General features: G+C 45.0%; 1 protein-coding gene and 2 long non-coding RNA genes across 13 annotated transcripts in view; 2 read left to right on the top strand and 1 right to left on the bottom strand.

The window, feature by feature from the left end:
• Nucleotides 1–11205, top strand: part of PXYLP1 (2-phosphoxylose phosphatase 1) — a 79698-nt gene extending 68493 nt beyond the window's left edge. For all 11 annotated transcript variants that reach the window (XM_020879305.2, XM_070466669.1, XM_070466671.1 and 8 more), the window contains 2 exons: nt 3917–4056; nt 8847–11205. In XM_020879305.2, the coding sequence (XP_020734964.1) occupies nt 3917–4056; nt 8847–9784 (1078 nt within the window). In that variant the 3' untranslated portion in view covers nt 9785–11205. The remainder of the gene's footprint in view (nt 1–3916; nt 4057–8846) is intronic.
• Nucleotides 11206–11461: 256 nt separating this feature from the next.
• Nucleotides 11462–17172, bottom strand: LOC139034797 (uncharacterized). Its single transcript, XR_011487349.1, has 3 exons — nt 17083–17172; nt 13539–13701; nt 11462–13273 (listed from the first exon to the last, which is right to left on the bottom strand). It is a non-coding gene; the product is annotated as an uncharacterized lncRNA (long non-coding RNA).
• A 274-nt stretch (nt 17173–17446) lies between these two features.
• LOC139034795 (uncharacterized) lies at nt 17447–19526 on the top strand. Its single transcript, XR_011487347.1, has 2 exons — nt 17447–17639; nt 19392–19526. It is a non-coding gene; the product is annotated as an uncharacterized lncRNA (long non-coding RNA).
• The last annotated feature ends 6590 nt before the right edge of the window (nt 19527–26116 follow it).

Genomic DNA, 26116 nt, shown 5'->3' with positions numbered 1-26116 from the left:
ACCATGCCCTAGGGATGTGTACTTGACTGAACCTAGGTTGCCAGGGTGCCTGAATCATGGCCAGAGGGAAGGAGGAGAGTGTGGAGGGGGCACACCCATGATCTGAAAGCCTAAACACAGATTGGCATACATCCTTCCATTCCACTGGCAGATACTTAGTCATGTGACTCTATTTACTGCTGCTGCTGCTGCTAAGTGGCTTCAGTCGTGTCCAACTCTGTGCGACCCCATAGACGGCAGCCCACCAGGCTCCCCTGTCCCTGGGATTCTCCAGACAAGAACACTGGAGTGGGTTGCCATTTCCTTCTCCAATGCATGAAAGTGAAAAGTGAAAGTGAAGTCGCTGAGGCGTATCTGATTCTTAGCGACCCCATGGACGGCAGCCTACCAGGCTCCTCCGTCCATGAGATTTTCCAGGCAAGAGTACTGGAGTGGGGTGCCATTGCCTTCTCTGCTACTTACCGCTAGGATCTCAAAAATGGGACCTAACAAAGTTCTCAAGAAGCAGAGAATAGTTTTTAGTATCTAACTGTTAAAGAAAAACCAGAGCTGAAGAGTAGATAAAGCTGTAAAAACAGATCTTATTGAGGAGTTAATGCAGTAGGGACAGAACTGAACTCAATTCCAGATAGAGCATAGACAAGTGGGGCTTTTTAGCCAAGGAGCAGGGTGGGGGTCAGTCGAGGGAGAGTTACTATGAGGACACATCGGGGTGAGGGGATTCTAGTTAACTGACTCAACAGGATTCTTGATGAAAGCAGACCCAGGTGATCAGATACCACTGGGGTTGAGGAATTTGATCAGGTAGCAAGGGTGATCAGATACCAAGAGTGGGAGTTTCTGGGCTTCCCTAGTGGTCCAATGGTAAAGAATACAGGAGACGTGGGTTTGATCCCTGATCAGGGAACTAAGATCCACATGCCTCGGGGCAACTAAGCCCATGCACCACAACTACTGGGCCTGTGTACCTGGAGCCTGTGCTCTGCAACAAGAGAAGTCACCTTAATGAGAAGCCCTCACACTGTAACTAGAGAAAAGGATGCATCGCAGCAAAGACCCAGCACAGCAAAGAAAAAAGAAAGAGTGAGAGATTCTGGCTAAACTGACTGTAGCAGGATTTTTGCTAAAAATGGGCAATGCAAAGACAGTTATAAATCCAAAGATCAAGGCCTGATTGGGAAGAGGGTTCAGAGGAGACTAAAATTTGACCAAAGAGGGTCTGTCATATAACTAAGGCTCACTTAACAATTGCCTTTGTTTTTAATATTTCCATCGAAATCTAGATATATTAATAAACTGTGGGAACTTTCTATATTCATTGCTACACATTATAGAAGGCTTGGACTTTTCTTGAAGCATCTAAGTGTGGGGCACTTCCCAGTTGAATTCATTTACATGTGTTTTTGATTTATCTACTGTGTGCTAGGGACCCTCTCAACTCCAGGGATGGAGCAGTATATGAGGTGGGAAGAACTGATCTTGGGAGGCTGTGGGGTGGCCTTGACTGTGATGGCTTGAAGCAGGAATCTCAGTTCCCCTACCAGGGTTTGAATCTGGGCTGCCGTGCTCTCTGGTTCTTGTCTGCTTTGAAGAATTCAGCAAAAAGATGAAAAGTAGTGAGACAACTAAAATGTTTATTAAGAGAGAATATATGTGCAGAGGAAGCATGGGCTGGCTCAGAGAGAGAGAGAGAGTCCTGTGCTTTGGGAGGCAGTTCTGGGTTTCCTCTGGCCAGTCATCTTGCTGTGTCTGGCTCTAAATCCATAATTGATCTGGCTAAGGGCCCTCTGATGTGTGCACGTGCATCTTTTAGCCAAGACAGATTCCAGCGCAGAGGTCTCAGGGAAGTTGACAGAACATATTATGGTCTAGCACCCCCTCTCCTAAGGTTCCTTTCTTTGCATGCATAGTTTGGGGGTCTCTGACCTCAAGAAAGAGTAATATGTGGTCTCTTTATCTTTAATCCAAGCAGGACTCCGCTCCCTCTTGCTCCTGCCATTATCTTTATCTTGAAATATCTGTCCTCAGGAGACAGATTCCAGCTGCTCAGTCTGGGGCCCATACATCTCCTGCCTCAGGGCCTGATCATTCAGATCCAGGACAGGCCCAAGGACTCAGGTTACCTGGTCCTCTTCCTGATTAAAAGACTCAGTCTTTTGTTATATTATCTGTAAGTGAAGTTTTTCTTTCATGAATTGTCATTTTTCCATATCAAAAACAGGTTTCTATGAATACACTTAGATATTAATGCATCATTAACCAATCAGATTCCCTGAAAACCTGGGACCTCCCAGCCAACACTTTCAGTGGAGAAATTTCATTTCTAAAATTGGTAGCAAAGCTTTCTTAGATCCTCAAACATCATCAACCTGAAATAATGGCCTGGAGCAGAATATTTGACTCCTGTTGATAGATAGCCTTTGTTTATGTGGATTCGTTTCGGCAGCCTCATTATCAGTCTGGACATTTTATTTCCCAGTTTGCAAATATATATGGGTTTCAGCCTCACGGAAAATAACATCCTCTGTTTTTATGGAAAGCCGTAATGTCTTGTAGCAATACGGGGTGATTTATTAGACTGTATACTATATGTCAGGATTAGCATTCCCTAAAACATATTTTTGTAATGGGTTTTTTTTTAGCTTTATGTTTTCAAAAGATAATAAACCCATTTTGGCAGCCATTGTAAAAGCATTGCCAAAGTTAATTAGGTTTTCAGACAGCAGGGGTCTGCCATTAAACAATTTATCTTTGCTTCTTTTCATGCTGCTTTAGCTTAGTTGGGAACTGCTCTATCTGTCCACCTCTGTTCAGCTGGACAATGTATAAACAGTCATAGGCCATTTCATTATTCAAGGGAAAGGTGTGTATATTCATAGGTCATCTCATTATTCAGAGAAAATGTTTGTATATATTCATAGGTCATTTCATTATTCAGGGAAATTGTGTATTTGTGATTAGACTGATAAATCTTGATTTACCACATGTGACTTCATGGCAGAAATATAAATAATATTATAAATTTCATAAGATCTCATAAATAACCTATTTTTTTCCACTCTTCATTATCACCCCACATGCAGTGAGATACCATATGTGCAAAATGTATAGTGAGCTGTAGAGATATGGGTTATCCTAATCAGTTAATTTTCTTCACAAGAGATTTTCCAGAGGTCACCTAAGTTAAGGATTAAAGGTTACCCCAGTGAAAGTTGGGTTGCCTTTTCTAGGAGGAAGAGGCAGCGTGTGGAAAGTCTTGGAAGGGTGCAAGAACAAGTGTGGGGTACGGAAGGCTATGCGTGGCCAGAGAACAGCATTGGGGAGCCCTGGGCCTCAGAGTGAGGCAGGGCCAGAGTAGACTAATGGCCACATGAGGCTCCTTGGAAAGGTGGCACGGAGCGGTGACAGCTAGGGTTGCCTCCTGTGTTGACCTCACTTGGTCTGTGAAGAAGGCAAGATTAGGCTGCAGGAAGGTCAAGGAGGAGCCCACACCATCTAGACCAAAGCTCTCTGAGCCAAAACCTACTCAGGCATGCAGGGATAGGAGAGAGGAGCAGAGCAGCCCAGGAGGGCATGTGGGCAAGGGCAGGGGAGGGAGAAATCGAGGTCAACCACCAATCTAGGCTTGGCTGCCTAGTAAGGTCGGTGTGGGGAACAGGGTGCGTGAGGTCAGCACTAACCCCTCACAGGGCTTGAGAATGATGGGCAGTCTGGGAGATGGCAGGGGCTCAGGCTGGCCTTACAGAGTGGGAGTTTTATATGTAGGTGTCAGCAGGCGAGTAATCATGAGATTGGAATGTACTATTATTGTGGGTGAGAAAGGGCATGGCTCACTTGGGATACTGCTTGTTGCAGTTGAAATCGTTGTGGACTTTCTCAGAGCACATTGACCGCTAACTCTGTGTTGTTTCTTTAGGAAGCCGTATCACTCTAAACTGGAGGCTTTTGTGAGTCACATGTCAAAAGGGCCTGGAGCCTCTTTCGAAAGCCCCTTGCACTCGCTGCCTCTTTACTCCAGTCACCAGCTGTGTGAGATGGGAGAGCTCACGCAGACAGGTAAGTGCAATGGCCATTCTTCCACTTACTCTCCCACCCACTCCCGTGTGTGGTGGACGCATGCAGCGGGGCCTCGGGTGAGATGCTGTGGGCATGGGGGTGAGTCAGCACTGTACCTCTAGCAGCTGTGAGCCCACCAAGGTATCTCACTAAACATTTCTTTTTTAAAATATATTTATTATTTTTGGTTGCACTGGATCTTCATTGCTGTGTGCAGGCTTTCTCTAGTTGCAACAAGTGGGGGCTACTCTTCATTGCAGTGGACGGGCTTCTTATTTCAGTGACTGTTCTCATGTGTGGGCTCAGTAGTTGTGGAGCACAGGCTTGGTTGGTCTGAGGCATGTGGGGTCTTCCAGGATCAAACAAGTATCAAACCCATGCCCCCTGCTTTGGCATGTGGATTCCTATCCACTGCTCCAACCAGGGAAGTCCTGTCTGATTTCTAAATATTAAAAATAGCCTTTTCTCCTATTATTAAAAATATATATATTCATGGAAGAGAAAGTAGGGATGACAATTAAGCAAAAGAAAGATGAATTTAAAGCACTCATAATCTCACCAAAGAAATTAATAACCTTTCTTCTTGTGTTAATATCTATGCAGTCGTGAGTATGCACGCGCGCACACACACACACACACACACACACACTCATTGTCACAGGTTGTATCTTCCTGAGCACTATTTTGTAGCCCACTTTTTCACTTAATAATATATGGTGATAATCTTTCCCTACCAATAAATGTTCATCAACAACATAATTTCTGATAGCTGCATATTCTTCCACTGTGGATAGGCCATGATGTAGGTAACCAGTCCCGTGTTCTCAGTTACTTCAGACAAAACAGCTAAAAGGTTTTAATTCCCCAGATCTGAGGGACATGCATATGGCAGAGCCCCACCATGCATGGAGTCTGCAAGTGTGTTCCTCACAAAAGCCATCTCTCCCTCTGCAGCCCTGTTCATACTGTTGTGCAGGTAGTTCACTGTCAGCATAGGTTGGTGAGTTAACTGTGGGTTGGGACGAGAAAGAACTGATGCCCCCGAGAGGTTTCAGCTTTCTACTTCTTCAGTCTGAGACCTCAGAGGACCTTTGTGTGGTCACTGGTCTTTCTGGAGGAATCAGGATGACCTATAGGCCATAGTCTGTTTCTTGATCCACCAGCATCTTAGGACCTCAGCTTTGATGGAAAGAAGGTCCATCAAACCCCATTGGTTTCCCCATGTTTTGAAAACTATTATTACTGGGGAGAAGATAGTAAGTGACCAGGTGGGGCAAGATGAAGGCTCTGGAGGACTAGCCTTGAATAAGGAGTTTTGTCAAAAGCTTTTGCTAATTAGTTCCACATGCACAAGCTCTGCATTAGTTTGAAACAGGAGTCCTGGGATTTCCCTTGTGGAACATGGCTAAGACTCTGTGCTCCCAATGCAGGGAAGCCAGGTTCAGTCCCTGAACAGGGAATTCTATCCCACATGCCACAACTGAAGATCTTGTATGCCGCAACTAAGACCTGGAGCAGCCAAATGAATAAATATTTTAAAAACAAATAAATAAAAATAGGAGTCCTCCTCCTACAAGAACCAGAGCCCCTTTTATTAACAAGTATTTTGTGGTGCTCCCTGAACTATCCCAAAGTGAAATTCAAATATAACCATTCTATATACATAATTTTATAAAAGTTATATCAGGTATCCTACCTGTAATATGAAGTAGAAACAAAAGGAAATGATTTTATTATGTAATTCTATATATCTCAGTACAAATGTTTGAGGACACCTTTGTTAGAAAAGAAAATGAAGTAATCAATTGCTTGCACATAAGTGTAGATGGGTGTGGTGACAGCTACAAATGCAGAATGATCAAAGGATGTGCATTGATGACTCTTAATACCCCATATATCAGGACATGATTTATTTGACAAATGTGATCAAAACAAAAGACAGATGCCCCTTAATTTATTTCTGGAAAATTCCGTAGATGTTAATGTTATACAAAAATGGCTATATGTCTGTAGACACAAAAAAACAGTTTTGAAATTGAAGTATTAAAACTTCAAGGATTAAAGTATTAAAACTTGAAGGATTTTCACATATGAGAATGTCTTGTACTTCAAAAGTTATTCGGAACAGAGAACAGTTCCTTGTGAAGACTGTCCAGTCCTTGGCCCCCACACACAAGGGGTCAGCAGTGTTCCTCCCCGTGTTACTGTGACAACCCAAACCCTCCCTGAGGGCAGAACTGTGCTTGCTGAGAACCACTGGTGGTGAGTAACAGAAACCAACTCAAGCCCCCCCAAAAAAGGACATTTATTATAAAGACTGAGGATGACCCACAGACTCTAAGGGCAAGAATATGACTAGGCCTCCAGAGACTGGTCCCAGCGATAAAAAAGCTGTCTGTCCCTGCCGCTATGGTTTTGCTGTGTGTCTGTCAATGGAGATAGTCCTGGCCACATGTAGAGATGAACTTACACATTCAGGTTCTTGAGAGAATCTGATGGTGTCCTTGAGGGTCAGTGTCCATCAACTGGCTGGGAGGTCAGGGTAATTGCATCAAATAGTTTATTCATCCCCATCTTTCTTTCCAATTGACCTATCATCATCATTGTTTTTAAAATTAGCCTTACCCTAGAAATCTTATTTGTGGTAGTTTGCTCCTATTCCCTTGGTCTCTTTTAATGGTCACTTTTATCTCCTATTTGACATTTTGCATCGCTGTTAGAATAATCATAAGTGCACACTTTGGGGACCTCACAGGAACCATGTAAGATGCAGTTTATCATTAGCGTCTACTCCGTCCCAGGGGCTTCAGCAGCTGCCGTGTGTAGGGGAGGATGGCAACTGGATGGCACAGCACATGGAAGCCTCTGAGGGTGCTGCTGCAAGCTGCAGGTTCTGACCGAAGAACACAGGCTTTGGAGTAAACAGACCTGTGAAGTGGGGCGTGTAACATATTCCCGACAGAGCTGGTGGCAAGTTGCATTGATACACACATTGATAGTGTGTGTAAAGTGCTGAGCACAGTTCTAGCACATGCTAGGCTCGGCAGATGCAGTGAATGCCTAAGTCCAGCAGTCTGTGTGAACAGGAGGGAATGATTAATTCCACCTGGGGGAGAAAGAGAAGGACAGAAAGGAATTAGAGTATTGGAGTCAGGATGAGCATTTCACTGGGAGAGAAAGGGAAGGGCAGGAACCAGGTTGTGAAGATGCGAGTTGTGTTTGGAGAGGAGGAGACACCCTGAATGGGTAATATTTCGGCCTGAACATGTAGAGAGGAGGTGACGTGAGCCGGGACTAAGAGCACAGGTTGGGCCCAGATGGGAGCTGGAGTTCTGGTTCGGCCATATCTTAACTGTGAATGGCTTGGGCCTCAGTTTCCTTTTGCTTTCTTTGTTGGCTTTTTGTGAGGGTTAAAGGAGAAAGGTCTGGTGCACAGTAAGCATAGGTGGCCTCAGAATGCCAGGTGGGCCCAGAAGGAACTGGGGGCCAGACACAGATTCTGGGTGTTGGCCCCTCTGTGCAAGTCATTTGGAAATGCTAAGACCTGTCCCAGCACAGATCTCTGAGGGGACTCTGCTCTCAATACTCTTCATTCAGAGTAGGACCTAGATAGCCTTCATGTGTTTTTTTTTTTTTCTCTCCCTGAGCTGTTCCCCTTCCTGGGCCAACATGGTTCCCTCTGTCCCACCCACACATTTCAGCCTGAAGTTGTCTTGTCTTTGTGGTTGGGCTTTGCAAACCAGTTGGGCATCTGCATAAGTGGCATCACGGGTCACAGGGCCTGCCCGAGGTTTACACTCCCAGGGAACTCAGATCTCACACTTAAAGGCCATCCCAACATCCTGTTGACTTGAGGGTGAGCTTGCTCTTATCTTGGATTGCCTTCTCCTACTTGAAGATAAGGCTTTTTCAGTGTTTTGTTTTGTTTTTAATTGTATTGTGGCATAGTTCCTATGTGTAGTTCAAAACTGTAACTATTAAAGGAAAACTTAAAAATCATGCTGCTATCCCTGTTCTACCACCCCCCCATTTCTGTGCCCCTGTCACCCCCAGATAACCATGGTGTGCCCTTCCAAAGTTTCTTTACACAAAACACAGGCAGCTGCCTATACACGTTCTTATTTTCCCCCTCATTTTTATTTAAAAGGAGCATAGTAAACACACTGTTCTGCAATTTGCTTTCCCCCCCCAAATATTCCATCTAGGTACCTGGGAGATCATTCTATATCTGTGCAGGGAGAGTATCCTTGCTGATGGGCAGGTTAAAGGGCAGGACTGGGCAGAATGGACCCAGAAAGTGAGCAGAGAGCCTTGGGCTGGGGGAGTAGGGAGTGTGGCATGAAGGAGGGAACTGGGCAGCCAGGATATGACTTGTTCTCCTTGCCTGACTGATTTCTGTAAGCTCCCAGGCACTCTGAGGAATGATTTGTCCCTGGGCAGGAGGGAGAAAGCTCTCCTTAGGCTCCGTTACCTCCTGCATCTCCACCAGCAGGCTGGGTTTACCTGAGCCCCACCAGTCACAGCCCTCCTCCAGAGGAGAGATCAAGGCAGACAGATGGAAAGGCGTGGGTCCAGAGGACAGGGCCCCACTCTGCTCATCGCTTTGTGCGTAATCCCTTCACATGCTGGTGGGAGCCTCTTCTGGAGGGTCCCTCGCAGTGGGGGCCAGGCTCGAGGATGTAACCATACAGTGTCTGAAGCCTTCCAGCACTGGGCAAGCCTCGACTCCCCTGGCTGGCCCTTTCACTGAGCTGGTGGTGAGGCAAGCGTGTGGCGCTCTTGTGTTTCAGGGGTCGTGCAGCACCTGCAGAACGGCCAGCTGTTGAGGGACATCTACCTGAAGAAACACAAGCTCCTGCCGAGTGACTGGGCTGCGGAGCAGCTTCACTTGGAGACCACCGGCAAGAGCCGGACGCTGCAGAGTGGGCTGGCTCTGCTCTACGGCTTTCTGCCGGATTTTGACTGGAAGAAGGTTTATTTTAGGCACCAGCCCAGTGCTCTGTTCTGCTCTGGGAACTGCTACTGCCCACTGAGGAACCAGTACCTGGAGAAGGAGCAGCGTCGGCAGTACCTATTACGTTTGAATAACAGGCAGCTAGAAAGGACCTACGAGGAGATGGCCCGGATTGTGGACATCCCCACCAAGCAGCTCCGCGCTGCCAACCCCATAGACTCCCTGCTCTGCCTCTTCTGCCACAACGTCAGCTTCCCCTGCACCAGGAACGGCTGTATCACCATGGACCACTTCAAGGTGATCAAGACGCATCAGATAGAGGATGAGAGAGAGAGGCAGGAGAAGAAGCTATACCTGGGGTACGCGCTCCTGGGCGCCCACCCTATCCTGAACCAAACTGTCGGCCGCATGCAGCACACAGCAGAGGGCAGGAAGGAAGGGCTTTTCACTCTCTACTCCGCTCATGACGTTACTCTGGCCCCGATTCTCAGTGCCTTGGGCCTTACGGGAGCCAGGTTCCCGCGGTTTGCGGCCAGGTTGGTCTTTGAGCTCTGGCAGGACAGGGAGAAGCCCCGTGAGCACTCCGTCCGGATCCTCTATGACGGTGTTGACATCACGTTCCACACTTCATTCTGCCAGGACCACCACAGGCGGTCTCCCAAGCCCATGTGTCCCCTCGAAAATTTAGTCCGCTTCATCAAAAAGGACATGTTTGTGGCCCTGGGTGGTGGTAGTACCAATTATTATGAAGCATGTCACAGGGAAGGATTCTAAAAGGTACACGATGCAGCGCCGAGAATCTATGCCAATTCAAAGGGATGGGGAAGGTCCGCTTCTAGTTCTGTCGGCTGCTAAAGGTACAAGGTAGTTTTTAAAGGCCGGAAATCATGCTTGGGGCCCACATGGATTTGGTGTTGAACAGGGAGTATGTTGCTGTAATTGGGTACATGAGTAACTTGGTACACAGTGGTCAGTTCACAGAGAAAGGAAGGTACTTTATCCCAGCTAGACTTTGCTTGGATGCCAGAATAATATTTCAGTGCCCAAAGTTGCCAATTCAAATGTGTATTCTTTTGATCTGCCTTGGTACTGTGTGATGGAACCAGCAAACCTCAGCCAAACCTCCTCTTCATCTGGGACAACCTCACCTTGTCCTTGTTCAGTGAATGGTTTCCTGAAGTGATTCATTTAAAACAGGGGTGGGCAAACTTTTTCCATAAAGGGCCAGATAGTAAATATAGACTCTGGACCAAAAGGCCACCTATAGCACCTGTCACAGCTGCCCGACTCTGCTCTTGTAACATGAAGGCAACCACAGATGACCCATGAATGAGTTAAGCGTGGCTGTCACAGGCCACACAAAAGAGGCAGTGGGCCAGCTGTAGTCTGAAGGCTGTAGTTTGCTGACCCCCATTCTAAGAAACAGGCTGTACTACAATTGCACTTTCAGCACTTTTTGAGAGAACCAGTTGAATACCCAGAATTATTCAGTGGTGCCTCCAGTAACTTCTGCTAGAAACACAGAATCTGGTCTGTATCTGACATTATAACAAAACTTGAGGGGAAACAAACATTGAATCAGAATGAATCATAAAAAAATTATTAGAATAATACTTGATGTTCATGATGATTGTGGTATAAGATAGTTTTGAGTATGTCTTCAATATTTGTCTGCTGTAGTCTATTTGCTGTACATGCTGAAATTTTTGTATTCCATTTAGTATTTTTATAGTCTAGGAAAATATTTTCTAAGATCAGTTATAGATGTGCTCTTATTCCTATGAAATATTCAATTTACTGTATCTGCTTGGTGGTTAGAAGGGAACCAGAAGCTGAATTCAGGCACTTTCTCCCAATAAAACTAATGATGGCTCATTCCCTTTGACAAGCAGTAGAATTGGATCAATTTTTAAACCATTTTCGTCAATTTCAAATGGTAAATTCAGATTGATTTTTAAATAAGTTTTTGGAAGAACTTTGTTACTAGATAGTTAAATAATCTTTATAAGGTATTTTATACATTAGAAGCAATTATAATTAAATCTGTGATTTCTGCCTAATATGGTGCTAGTTCTGTGCAAAGAAATGTAAAGTGAGATTCTCTAATGTCGTTGCCATTCCATCCTTTTTTGTCTGTTTTTGTCCAGTGTTTCATTTGAATACATCTGTTTCTATTAATAAATTTTTGAAGAATATTCATACATGTAACTCATGGTTTGTACCTATGTCACTCTGTTTCTTTTCAAGTGAGTTTTAATTGTTTTATCTTTTAATAAATAAAAGCATTTTAAATTAGAAAACTCAACAGTACACATGGGGAAGGGAGGCCCAGTGTGACTAGCAATAGGCCAAGCTGGGCCTCCTAGGGTGACCGGGAGGGACAGAGGCCTACCCTGGGCCACAGAGGGGCTACAGCTTCCTTCTCTGACAGCAGCATCAGGATTTGGTGGTCAAGGGTGTGTCACAGCTGGTGGCCTTGGACTGGGTGATAGTTATCTCAAAGTCTTCTTTTATTGCTGAAAATCATGTGTTGTTGTTGTTCAGTCAATAAGTCATGTTCAACTCTTTGTGACCCCCTGGACTGCAGCACACCAGGCTTCCCTGTCCTTCACTATCTCCCAGAGCTTGCTCAAACTCATGTCCCTGGAGTCAGTGATGCCATCCACCCATCTCATCCTCTGTCATCCCCTGCTCCTCCTGCCCTCAATCTTTCTCAGCATCAGGGTCTTTTCCAATAAGTCGGCTCTTATCAGGTGGCCAAAGTATTGGAGCTTCAGCTTCAGCATCAGTCCTTCCAATAAATACTCAGGGTTGATTTCCTTTAGGATTGACTGGTTTGATCTCCTTGCTGTGTGTTGTCTCTTGAATATTTAAAGCCTATGCAAGTTTTTTTTTTTTGCTCCCACTTGCAATCTATCTGAATCAGAACTGCTAAACACAGCTTGAAGATTTTAAAGTAAAGGTGAATCAGAAGGTATTTTAAAAATCAATTTTGCAACATCTGTTTTGGTAAAGGTGGATATTTTGCATAAAAGCCAATATTAAAAGTGCAGAGGTTTTGCCTCCTAAGACACTGGGTATGCGTGGCATTAAACTATCCTCCTCATTATCTAGTTCTGACCCATTTCCTTTCTATAAACAAACACTGAGCACCCAGCTGAGGGTGCTGGAGCTTGTCCTTGGTTTCAGGGCAATGGTCTCAATGACTTAGATTATGGCAAGTGTGGGTGTGCATACTGCATATTCAGCTTTGTTGATTTCATGATTAAAATTAATATATGCACATTGGGAAACAGTCAAACAATACTGAAAACAACTTCAAAGGTGAAGTTCTCTAATCCTACCTCCAGAGAGAACACAATGAGCCGCTTGAAAAATATTCTTCCAGGAATTTAACTTGCAGATACATATATATATAATTTTTAAATGGGAACAAGATTATTCAACTTATATTGTTCTGTGACTTCCTTCCTTCAAAATATATTTTGTTTCCTTTAACAGTATGGCTTAGACATATTTCTCATTAACTTGCTTCTCTTAACAGTATGTCTTAGAGATTTCCACGCTGAGAGGAGAGGTAAGAGAGAGGAAGAAAGAGAAAGAAGGAAAGACAGCTCTTTTATAGCCAGAGCATAATATTTCATGATTTCATGATATAGATGAGACATACTTTTCAATATTTTTAAAGTCATTCCCTTTTTTCCTTTCGAGATTTTACGAAAACAATATTTATATAGTATTCCTGACACAACAAACATTTTAGCATTTTGACAGCCAGGTAGCTTTATAAAATCATTAGTCAACTGACTGAGTTTATCAATTTAATCTTTCCACAACAAAACGACCAGCTTTGAAAGTAGCTGGCAGGACTGAATAGCAATTGTATCATTGTGTTGATTCAGGATGCATATCCAGCTTTTCCTGACTGTCCAAAGTAAACATTTTTAAAAACAATTTTATTTACTTATGGCTGTGCTAGATCTTTGTTGCTGCGCGGGCTCCTCTCTCACTGCAGTGTGCAGGCTTCTCACTGCAGTGGCCTCTCTGGTTGCAGAGCACGGGCTCTAGGGCACTTGGGCTTCAGTAGCTGTGGCACACGGACTCAGCAGTTGCAGTTCGCAGGCTCTATAGCACAGGCTCAATAGTTACAGCACATGGGCTTGGCTGCCCCGTGGCATGTGGGAATCTTCTCAGATCAGGGATCAAACTCACATCTCCTGCACTGGCAGGTAGATTCTTTACCACTGAGCCATCAGGGAAACCCTAAAGTAAACATTTTAATCAAAGATACTGACCTTCAAATGGTGATGTTTAGAGCTATGTGTTCATATAGTAGACAATGGCCATGGAAAGCTACCAGAAATGAGATGTGGTTCTTCTGAACTGGCATAAGACAATTGGTGAGACGTATTTTAATTTTTCATTAAAAATGAAATTAAAACATATGTCCAGAGCCCCCCTAGAAACTTCCTCGGGACCTAGCGACCTCCAGCCCTTCACCCTCCCTCTCCTGCCTGTGTCCCCTTACCTGCATGCTCGGTTGCTCAGTCGTGTCCGATTCTTTGTGACTCCGTGGACTGTAGTCCATCAGACTCCTCTGTCCATGGGCTTTCCCAGGCAAGAATACTGGAGTGGGTTGCCATTTCTTCCTCCAGGGGATCTTCTCGACCCAGGGAATGAACCTACGTCTCCTGTGTTGGCAGGTGGGTTCTTTACCATTGAGCCACATAGAGTTCAAGACCAGTTCTGTATCACTTCCCAGGTATAATGCCTCAGGCATTGGGTTCCTCATCTGAAAACCCGGATGACACCTCCCACGGAAGAGTACAGGTAAAACCCTGGGCAGCGTGGGTCATCCTCCATTACTGCCCCCCACTTACTCTTTCTTTTAACTGTGCTGAGTTACCAAAACCAGCCAGAACTAGAATATGTCCCTGCCCATTTTTCTAAGCCAGGAAGCCACCTGGAGGCACAGCATCATGCTCTAGGCATAACTGAGAGGTATAGCTGCCCAGGCTCATGCGCTTCCCTTTGGGGAAAAAAAGAACTCAATTCTGAGTCCTGCATTTGTGCTTTGATAAAAAGCACAAAGTGACCCCTTATAAACATCTCAATGATTTCCCAAGGGAGATGAGGCTCATTGCTCATCCTTTCCTTGTTTCCTTCATCATCTCTGTCTAATCCCCAGCTTCCTGCTTGAGTTAGAGTTGCTGCCCACTGCAGAAGCAGCAGCTGACCAAAGTTCAGCAAAGGAGTGGGATTCTGGAGGCTGAGGCCATGGGTCTGGCCCCTCTGTGGCCCCAAGAGGCACTGAAGAAAAAGCAGCCCAGGAGTGATATGCATCTCAACAGGGGACTTCTTGCTCTCCGTGCCTCTGCTTTAGGGAGCTGCACCCCTCCCTGTTACGGGGGCCCACCAGTGAGGCACTCCTCCAACCTCCCTCCTCCCCATGGCCCAGAAAAGGCAAGTCCTTCTGGTGGACTGCTAGCTGCTTTCTTCCAGCATGGAGCCGAGTGTGTCTTAGTTAGGCACTCCCCAAATGATAAATCCTTTCAGGATCCTTTCTTCAGAAACTGGTCAGAGACTGGGGCTCCCAGAAATGCAAAGCTGCTTGGCCAGTGAAGGGGTGCCACACTGCCCTCTAGTGGCAACTCAGCCTGCCCCTTGTTCGGCAGTTTTTCCTCTTTTTCACTGCAAATAGTCAACTGAGAAGAGTTAGCACGTATGCACGCGCAGATGAGGCCTCTTTCCCAGCAAGCTGAAGCTCCCTCTTGTGGCCTAGGAGTCAACTCTTCTCTCCACCTACCTACACTGTCTTCGAGATGTAACAAGAAGAGGCATTCTGTCTCCATATAGTCTCACCCCAACTGCCCTTTTATCTAACTGATGAACCAGCTGTTTGGCAGTCTCATAACTGGCTCCCTGATGGACAGACCATTAAATTGACCTTCTAAATGATGGATCCTGATGGACTGCTGTCCATCTGAAAAATTAATCCTGAGTACTGGCTGGTTGGCTGATTAAGTTTCTAAGTCACAAATCATTTGATTGACCTACTGTCTTTTTTTTTATTATTTTTTTTTATTTTATTATTTTTTTTACTGCTCTGGGTCTTTGTTGCTGTGCACAGGCTTTCTCTAGGGGCTACTCTTTGTTGTGGTACGTGGGCTTCTCATTGTGATGGCTTCTCTTGTTGCAGAGCAAAGGCTCTAGGCACACGGGCTTAGTTGCTCTGCAGCATGTGGGATCTCCCTGAACGAGGGATTGAGTTCCAGTTCCCTGCATTGGCAGGCGGATTCTTAACCTCTGGACCACAAGGGAAGTCCCAACCTACTGTCTTTCTAACTGAACTACTAAGCCTACATAATTAAGCACCTGAAAGCTTAAACTGTTTGCATCAGGTGGCCAAATTATTGGAGCTTTAGCTTCATACTTTGGCCACCCGATGCAAATAGCCAACTTATTGGAAAAGATCGTGATGCTGGGAAAGATTGAAGGCAAAAGGAGAAGGGGGCAACAGAGGATGAGATGGTTGGATAGCATCACTGATTCAATGGACGTGAACTTGGGCAAACTTCAGGAGATAGCGAGGGACAGGGAGGCCTGGCATGCTAGTCCATGAGATCACAAAGAGTCAGACACGACTTAGCAACTGAACAACAACCACCAAGCCTGAACTTACCTGCCTGGCTGACTCTCCCACTAACCATTTAGTGTTTGACTGACTGCCCAGCTGAGGTCTGGCAAGACGGAGGGCCGGGCTCCATCACTAAAGCTACAGTTGGGTGGGAGGAGAGACTGCCCCTTCCTCATACTCTGATTCCTCTTCGAACTTGGGGGTCTGCTCTTCTCCCATCTAGAGCCACCTGAAGACTCCAGAGGGGACAACCAGGAAACTGACCTTCTTATCTACCTCTACAGAGGTTCTTAACCAGGGCTCCATGGTGGGTTTCAATTTTGTTTTCCAGATAGTGTGGATACAAAGAGGTGTGTTATCTTGGAAGACAGGTCACAGCTTTCATTGGAATCTCCAAAGAATCCAGCACACACAAGTATCTTCAGAACTATAGCTCTGGGAAGATCCTCAGCAAACACATTCAGACAGGAAAAACCCTTAGCTAAATTCAAGCCCCATTTATCTCTCACATCAGTCCAGGGTGGTGGGAAGATTAAGGTAGGAAGGGTTAGAGAGTCACAGTGGGCATGGGTGTGGTGGGGTGGAAGGATAAATGCTGTGTATGAAGTTTCCAAGAGAAGCCCAAGGATATCAAGGTGTGTCCTTTCGCTTTGCAGGTTACATGGAGCCCAACATGCAGGGCACGCTCAGCTCTGGGCAGAGGGCTCCTTGAGCTGAGAGGAAGGATACATTTTTGTCTTTGTCTGGGGTAGGGAGTATGGTGAGCATGTGGTTATGAGTAGCTATGTGTTTATTTACACACCCGTGTGCTCACAAGGGTGAGTATAACACAGCCGTGTGGTTCTTTGTGTCAGTATACATCTGAATAGTTTTGTGAATGTATTTGCACTTGTGTACTCACTCCTGGACCCCTCAAGTCTTTGGCGAGGGTGGGTGGGATGTATCCTTCCTCTCAGCTCAAAGAGCCCTCTGCCCAGAGCTGAGCGTGCCCTGCATGTTGGGCTCCATGTAACTTGCAAAGCGAAAGGACACACCTTGATATCCTTGGGCCTCTCTCTGGAAACTTCATACACAGCACTTATCCTTCCACCCCACCACACCCATGCCCACTGTGAATGAATCGAAACAGAATCTGAGTTAAGAATTTCACTAAGTGAGATAATCTACAGACCCGTCAGAGGCCCACACGAGAAGTCCCGGAATCCTCAACTCCTCTCTCTCCTTGAACCCCCCATCCTCCTCATCCCCTCAGTCCACTGCCACCATCGGATCCCGTCGCCTCCCTCTGGACTACTACTCGGTCTTCAGTGCCCTTCCCTCGAGACCCCTCCGGATAGCAGCCACACTGCCCTTATTTTTCTGAAGTTGGAATGCCTAGGCAGAGCGCCCCACCGAAACCCACAACAGTTTTACACTGTCAGGGGATAACGCCCACCTCCATCCGTGTGACTCGGGGTCTTTTCACGACCGCGGCTCTCCTCGCTGGGCACTCTGCGCTCTTGAGGCCCTGTTCTTTAAATGCGTCGCCCTTGGGCCTGGTTCTATTCCGTACCCCCAAGCTTTCGCTCCGATGCCTCGTCCTCCCAGCCTTTACGCACTGCTCCTACACCTTGCATCTCAGCGATTATCACTTGCCGCTGTAATTGCCCGATTACAACTGGCAATTGTAATTGACAGAGGACCCAAGTCCGTCCGTCACGTTCCACTTGGGGACCCCTCCCCAGAGGACAAAGCCTGAGCCGCCGCAAGTTACAGGCCAGCCACACACGAGCTCACGTGTCTCTTTCCCGCCGGGCGAAGCAGCTGAAGGCCAGGGAAGCGAAGACGAAAATGCGCGTGCGCAAAAGGACCAGTAGGAACTACGATTCCCAGAATCCTCCTGACAAGACTCCATTTCCCACAAGGCCGCGCGGGGCCCCACCCCGGAACTGCTCTCTTTTCATGAAAGCGGAAGTTAAGATGAGCCTGGTGGTGGAGTCGGTGCCTGAGAGGGTAGGAGAGGTTTTACGGATTGTCTACCTCCAGGGGTCGTCAGTGAGTCAGAAACCGGGACGTCAGAGGGAAAGGACCTGGCAACAGCCTTTCAGTGCATTATTCCGCTTTCCCTCTGGCGCGCACGACCAGACCCAAAGCCGCCGTGCACTGCCACCGTTGCGTGCTCTGTCCCCACCTTTGGGCGACCCTGGGAGTAGAGGCCGATGGCTCGATGGCCTTCAGTTCAGTTCAGTTCAGTTCTGTCGCTCAGTCGTGTCCGACTCTTTGCGATCCCATGGACTGCAGCACGCCAGGCTTCCCTGTCCATCACCAACTCCCAGAGCTTGCTCATGTCCATCGAGTAGATGATGCCATCCAACCATTTCATCTGCTATCGTCCCCTTCTCCTCCTGCCTTCAATCTTTCCCAGCATCAGGGTCTTTTCCAAGGAGTCAGTTCTTCGCATCAGGTGGGCAAAGTATTGGAGTTTCAGCTTCAGCATCAGTCCTTCCAATGGTCTTGGTCTAGGGTAAAGATTATTCCCAATGCTGCATTGCCTGTCTTGTACTGGGAAAAAGTGAAGACGTGGCCGTAAAGGGCATAACCCACAGGGCTCCCCGTGTTGGTCTCATAACTTTGCTTTTTCTAGCAGTAACTGCAGGAATCGAAGCTGTGGGCTGTGGGGACAGGTGTGGACAGTAGCATGGAGGGGAGAAATTTGTGGATCCTGACCTGCTGTTGCGGTTCCCAAGATGTTTCCAGTGGCCCCAGCCCTATGTCTACATAGGACGGTACAGCACATATCCTTAAATGCTTGGATTCTGTACAAAGTCAGCCCCTTTCCTCAGACCCTCCAGTCCCAGCTTCATTCTCTCAGACCCCAGCAACACCTTATCTGGGCCCTGCTGCCTATTTTCATCTCGCTCGTCAGAAGCTACTTAGAGCATCCTGGCTAGAAATGGGAGCAGTTGGTAGGACTGGAATGAGAAAGAGGGTCTGGACCATTTGGAGGAAAAGAAGAAAATAGAAGGAAAGGAGTGGACTAAGAAGGAACTGTTGACATTTAAGGGACTGACAGCTACTGAAGCAAAATGGGAGGGTTAGAGTATAGGTGAAAGGGAGTGAGAGGTCTCAAAAGACAACTATATGTATCCCTAAACAGGCAGATGAACACATTTTTCAGAGTTTCAAGCAAGATCATCTTCCTTTGGTGAAATACAAGGGTTTATCAGGATTACCTCATCATTGCTACTCGAAATTTTACACTGACTGGCTAAAGGTCACATTCCAGGGAGAGGCTGAAACTGCTGTTAGGTTAGGTATTAAGTCTTGGTTTGCTGACATGGGGCTTAGCACAAGTGACTGCATTTGGGGCCTGTTGTTTCTTCTATTAACAGAATGTCCTTATTGAAGTTGTAAAAAGGTGTTCCTTTTACTCAATTCTGTGTCCTTTTGTTATTCTGTGTGACAGAATGGGAACTATAATAAAGCAAGTCTGCTGCATCTCAAGATAACTATGTTCATCTTGAAAAAAGTGTTAGGTAGATACATGCTCAGTCTTTCAACCCCTGTACTGTTGTTTAAGAATGTGCTGTGGGCCCAGAACATTTCCTCACAAAGATACAAAGAGCTCTTACAGTCTGGGCTCGGCATATCCCTTTGTTTGGGAATATCTTTCCCTCTTCTGGACTGGATGTGTACTTCTTTGTTCTGCTTAACCGTGTGCATCACGTGACACCCAGCTGACCCTACTGTTGTATCTGTTTGCAGCAGGGAGAGAATTGGGCCCTTTGCTTGCAGCACAAGAAGAGTGCATACAGATCTGCTGGCCATGGGGACTGTCATCAATGAAGCTGATCGTGCTCTTTCTCTTCACTGGTAAAGAGTAAAGCATTGTTCACACATTGCCCGTGTGAACTGTGTCTTCTTTTTTTTTTTTTTTTTAATTTTTATTAGTTGGAGGCTAATTACTTTACATCATTACAGTAGTTTTTGTTATACATTGATATGAATTAGCCATGGATTTACATGTATTCCCCATCCCAGTCCCCCCTCCCACCTCCCTCTCCACCCGATCCCTCTGGGTCTTCCCAGTGCACCAGGCCCGAGCACTTGTCTCATGTCCCCAACCTGAGCTGGTTATCCGTTTCACCCTAGATAATATACATGTTTCAATGCTGTTCTCCTGAAACATCCCACCCTCTCCTTCTCCCAGAGTCCACAAGTCTGTTCCATACATCTGAGTCTCTTTTTACACCAGCACCTGCAACCATGGAGCAGGTTGACAGCCTGGGGCTGATACTCTGGTGGCAGATGTTGTTTTACCAACTACTAGTCTCCATGCAGTGGGACTCCTCACTTGGAGGTGGTAGTAAATGTCACTTGCTCAACTAAAAGCAATTCTGTGCTTGTTTGATTTGCTAGCTGAACTAGATTCTCTTTTAAAAAGCATCTCTTGTATTTGAATGACTGGACAACAGTGATTTTTTTGGACTTGGGTATTTAGTAGAAATTTTCTAGAAAATAAAAGTCAACTTGTCAGTTCAAGAGAAGCAACTGAGATTATTGTTGACAATGATAAAATGTGGCCTTTCAAGCAAAAATTAGAATTTGAAAAACATATCTGCCATGTGAGTGTGTGTATGTATGTGTGCATGCACATGCTTAGTCACTCAGTCATGTCTGACTCTGTGACCCCACGGACTATAGCCTCTCCAGGCTTTCCTCCGGCCATGGAATTCTCTAGGCATGTATACTGAAGTGGGTAGCCATTCCCTTGTCCAGGGGATCTTCCCCACCCAGGGATCAAGCTCAGGTCTCCTGCATTATAGGTGGATGCTTTACCACCTGAGCCACCAGGGAAACCCATGCTGTGCTGTGCTTAATCACTCACTTGTGTTTGACTCTTTGTGACCCCATGGACTATAGTCCCCCAGGCTCCTCTGTCCCAGTCTCCTGAGAATTCTCCAGGAAAGAATATTTGAGTGGGTTGCCATGCCCTCCTCCAGGGGATCTTCCCAAACCAGGTCTCCCACATTGCAGGCAGGTTCTTTACCATCTGAGCCACCAGGGAAGCCCAAGAATACTGGAGTGGATAGCCTATCCCTTCTCTGCAGGGGAACTTTCTGACCCAGGGATCGAACCAGGGTCTCCTGCATTGCAGGGGGATTCTTTACCAGCTGAGCTACCAGGGAAGCCCAGGGAAACCCATACTACCATGTAAATATCTTGACAGCTTTACATGCTTAAAAGATTCTTCTGATGAACTCGGTGGTGATGTTAGTGAATGTGATTTCAAAAATATGTCAAATAATGAAATGTGTGTCAACATTTGGAAGATCTGCAAAGTTCAGTATATTAGTATCTTTTGTTGAATAACAGATTATTCCAAAACAGTGATTTAAAACAAGAAAATTGATTATCTTTTGATTTCTGTGGGTCAAAAATTTGGGAGTAACTTATGTAGGTGGTTCTAACTTTGGGTTTCACTCACCCACACATTGCTGTCAAGATGTCTGTCTCTTGAGGCTGCAGTCGTCTGAAAGCCTGACTGGAGCTATAGTGTCTGCTTCCAGGATGGTACACTCACATGGCTGGTGGCAGGAGACTGGGTATCTCACCCCATGTACCTTTCCATAGGACTTTGAGTATACACAGCATGGCAACTAGCTTCCCCCAGAGCAAGTGACCCAAGATCAAGGGAGCAAGATAAAAGCATCAATGTCTTTTATGTTCTATCCTCATAAGTCACATTCTATAATTTTTACCACATTCTATTCTTTAGAAGTGAATCATGTGTAAAGTCCCCCTCAAGAAGGGAGAAATTAAGTTCTACTTCCTAAAGGGAAGAGGACCTAATACATGGACATATTTTAATAGCGCTACATTTAGTGACCCAATATTTTCCAAATGCCCAATACATGATGTCACAAAACTACGATGCATGGGTTGAAAAAAAACAAAAAGCTATTCCACTTGCAAGATAGCCCAATGGATATTTTATGTCACAGAGTATGAAGAGTTCATTGATGCAATTTTAGATTCCACATTGCTACTAACCTTTAAGAAGCTGTCATATGTTGGGTTTTGGCATGATATCAAATAAAATGGGGCTTCCCAGGTGGCACTAGTGGTAAAGAACCCACCCACCTGCAATCCAGGAGATGTAGTGACGTTTTTGATCCCTGGATCAGGAAGATCCCTTGGAGGAGGGCATGGCAACCCACTCCAGTATTCTTGCCTGGCAAATCCCATGTACAGTGGAGCCTGGTGGGCTACAGTCTATAGGGTCAGAAAGAGTTGGACATGACTGAAGTGACTTAGCATGCAAATAAGAATATCCAAAATTACCTGAAAAGGCTATTAAAATTCTCCCCTCATTTCCAACTACTTACCTCTGTGAGGTCAAATTTTCTTCATATACTTCACCCAAAATAATATTAGAACCGACTGGAATGATGAAGCAAGTATGAGAATTCAGCTGTCTTCTATTAAGCCAGACAGAGTTGCAAAAATGTAAAGTACTAATTACTCGTAAAGTACTAATTACTTTTTGTTTTGGAAAGTATTTTTTTCTTAAAAAGTGTAAGTGTGTTCATTAACAAGTATTGGATTTATTATTGTAATTTTAAATGAAATATTTTAAAAGTTTCTTAGTTTCAATTTCTGATATGGTCCTGATGGATAGATATAATCCACATTAACAAAAGCTCTTTGGTATCCTCAATAATTTTTAAGAATGGAAAGGGGTTCTGAGACCAAAAAGTTTGAAAACTACTGTCTAAGCAATCACAAACATCCTGTCACCCTTGAAATGACATGTTTAGGTATGGGCTTGCAGTGCAGTTCTGGCCAGTGACATATGAAGTGAGGTGTAGGCATTGTGTTCAGTTTTCAGTTCGGAGTATTAAACAGAAATGTGCATATGGTCTTCAAAGGGATTGGTAATGTTCTGTTTCTTATGCTAGCTGATTGATATGTGATGTTTATTCACCTTCTTTATCTCTTACATATTAAATTTTTTGTATGTGGAATATTTTATTACAAAAATTGAACACATGGAAGAGAAGATTCCTCTTCCTCTATGTAAGCATTTTTTCTGTTTTGCAGCATATTCATCTGTCGTATTGGACCCAAGTGTGCACTGTTGGACTCTAAAGAATGTTATGCTCATGGCTTTCTGAGTCTGTGTCAACAACATATTTGTGATATTTGACTTGTAACCTGAGAGTCCCCCAACCTCTTGCCACATATGCAGTCTCTCCATTCACAAGGCTGTCAGTTCAAGTTGTACAAAGCCCCTCATGAAAAGACCTTCCCTTCTCTGGGTTAGTCCCTTCTCCCCTAAGATCAAGCAGGATAGCAGTGCGTGTCATGCATCACATCTTTGCTAAGTTCCCTCACCTAAAGCCCATACAAGAATAGATATAAACTAGGTTTGCTGGCTCACCAGTTCTGTAAACTGCCACACACTGAATCCACTTTAGACCCCTTTCAGAACTTGTATGAGCACCTTCTAAATGGAACCCACAACAGGTACAAAGGCAGGCTCACTACACTGTCACTGAGTGAGTGGACCTGCTCCCATGTCACACTGAGGACCTGGGGCTATGAAATCATGTTTCTGGGTTTCTCCTACCCCTCTTCTTAATGTTGCTTTCTCAGAAATTCATAAACCAAGTAGAAAACTAAAGAATTATATAATCCAATTAACAGATTTGAGGGGATACCTGAACAAAATCTGGGCTTGGCTATCATGGGTGAGGGGGGAATGCCTGTTGGCAAGCACAAAAATGTTTGCTACAGTTGTGCACACATATATGTGTATTTTAAGTCTTTCCACAATAAAATGAATTGCTGTGTAACTAAAAGAAATGAGTAAAGGCAATGAATATGAAGGGAAATAGACATATAAAACAAATAAATGCAGTCACATTTTGTGGTATTGAGATATATGTTGGTAGAAGAAGCAGACTCATTTGCTGAAACCCAATTTACTGATCCATACACCATATTTACTTGCTGTTTTTGCTGTTTATGAAGTTTACAACAGTTCTTACTGGATGGAATTTTTAAAACAAACTTTGAACATTTCTGCAAAATCTTAGTTGTTCAGAATTCCATTATAATGGCATGACAGCATTTTAAGGGCTATTCAGTCTATTGTAGCCCAGTTAGTTAGAAGAGAAGGAACATCTAAGAGAAAATATTCATGAGAATATATAAAAGATAAAAGACAGAGCACAAATATATAAATCAATAAGAAAAAGGCAACCAAATTGAAAAATGGACAAAGAATATGAACAGGCAGTTCACAGATTCAGAAATACAGTTGGGGGCTTCCCTGGTGGCTCAGTGGTAAAGAATCTGCCTGCCAGTTCAAGAGACAGGTTCAATCCCTGGTACAGGAAAGATCCCACATGCTTCAGAGCACCTAAGCATGTGTGCCACAACTACTGAGTTTGTGCTCTAGAGCTCGGGAACCACAACTGCTGAGCCCACACATCCTAGAGCCTGTGCTCTGCAACAAGAGAAGTCAACAGTAATAAGACGCCTGTGCACCGCAACTAGAGAAAGCCCTTATGTAGCAACAAAGACCCAGTGCAGCCAAAAAATAAAAAATCACCATTAAAAAGTCTATGTTGACTCAAAACAATCTTATGATTGCCAAGAGGAAGGGATAGTTAGGGAGTTTGGGAAGGTCATGTACATATTGCTTTATTCAAAATGGATAACCAACAAGGACCTATTGTAGAGCACATGAACTCTACTCAATGTTATGTGACAGCCTTGTTGGGAATGGGAGTTCAGGGGAGAAGAGATATATGTATGTGTATGACTGGGTCCCTTTGCTGGTCACCTGAAACTACCACAACATTGTTATTTGGCTATACCCCAATAAAAAATAAAAAGTTTAAGTTTGGCCAGGAGGGTGGGGGGGAGTTTGTATTTCCTTTGGGGTGGTAGGGGGAGCTAGGATAGAGTGGGCGGGGCTAGGGAATGATGTAGTGAGAGTGAATCAAGGACTGGAGTGTAAGGTGAAGGATCTGTGGGATTTGGTGATTTGGCCAGGCTGGGATTGATGAGTGAAAGGGAAAGGGCGGAGGGTTTGGAGAAACCAAAAGGTACTTGAAAGAACTGAGGGAAGTGAGAACAAACGGCAGTGGGAGAACTGAGACAGATTAGAAACAAGTGAAGAAACTTGATGAGAGGGAGGGGAAGGGGGTGGGCCTGTCAGCAACTAGGAAGGTAAAATGGAAACAACTGGCTTTCAGTGAACTGACCTAGAGCCACTGGCAAACAGGACCTGTTAACACTAAGCAAGGCCGGGTAGAAGAAGAAGGTTTGAAGCAAACAGGAAACACTAATTTTCAGAATGCTACTAACTGTGCCTTGCAGAGTTCTTTTACTTCCTCTTGTCTTGGCTCTATTATTACAATGTAGTTTGCCTCTAAAGCAATCGAGATTTTCGAAGACGCCTTTGTTTGACGCCTTTGTTTGATAGTCAAAGGTTTGACTCTTTCCCATGTGATCCTAAGGTAAAAAATAGGGTACAGCTGCCTCTAGTAGAAACTTCCTCTGTCACTCTTAAAACTTGGGAAGTTGCTTCAGATCCTAGGAGAACATGAACCATGTCTCTCTGCAACAAGGTGTAGGTATGCATAAGGGCGTGCAGACCCTAAGGCTCTTTCTCTTCTCTCTTGGTTTGAGGCAGGCATGGTTTTAGGAAGTAGAAGACCCTGTGGTCACTGGCTTTCTCTGTGGTTCATGCCATTTTCCACACAGTGAATTGCAGGGCAACCAGAAAGCAAAAATCTTCCAGCAGTGGAGCAGTGGGGTTATGGGCTGAATCATAACCCCCTGATTTCATGTTAAAGCCCTAACACCTGTTGCTTCATAATGTGACTGTACATTTGGAAATGGGACCTTGAAAAAGGTTATTAAGTTAAATGAGGCCATTAGAGTGGGTCCTAATCCAATCTGACTGGTTTTATAAAAAGAGTAAATTTGGGGACACATGAGACACACCAGGATTGTGCACACACAGAGAAAAGGACACAGCAAGAAAGTGGCCATCTGGAGGCCTGAGTAGAGACGGTCTTGAATCTAAAGATGTGGATGGTGAACATGGCCTCGTTAGGCTGAGTGAATGAAAGAAGGAAGAGACAACCTCAGACGAGGGAAAGGATGAGGGAGTAGGTGACATCTTGTTCCACTGGAAGGCCTAGGGGCCTTGGTACTCTGCAGAAACCAGCCACACTCAGCAGATTTCAGTTTCTTGTTTATTTTTTATTGAAGTAAAGTTGAATTACAGTGTTGTTTTAATTACTGCTGTACCAGCAAAGTGACTCAGTTATACATACATGTACACTCTTTTTCATTTTCTTTTCCATTGTGGTTTATCACAGGGTATTGAGTATAGTTCCCTCTGCTATACAGTAGGACCTTGTCGTTTATCCACTCAATATATGCCAGTTTGCATCTGCTAATCCCAG

The sequence above is a fragment of the Odocoileus virginianus genome, chromosome 4 (genome assembly GCF_023699985.2).
Source record: "Odocoileus virginianus isolate 20LAN1187 ecotype Illinois chromosome 4, Ovbor_1.2, whole genome shotgun sequence".
Taxonomy (NCBI): domain Eukaryota; kingdom Metazoa; phylum Chordata; class Mammalia; order Artiodactyla; family Cervidae; genus Odocoileus; species Odocoileus virginianus.
Note: the sequence above shows the minus strand (reverse complement) of the source record. Positions and strands in the feature narration are given on the sequence as shown.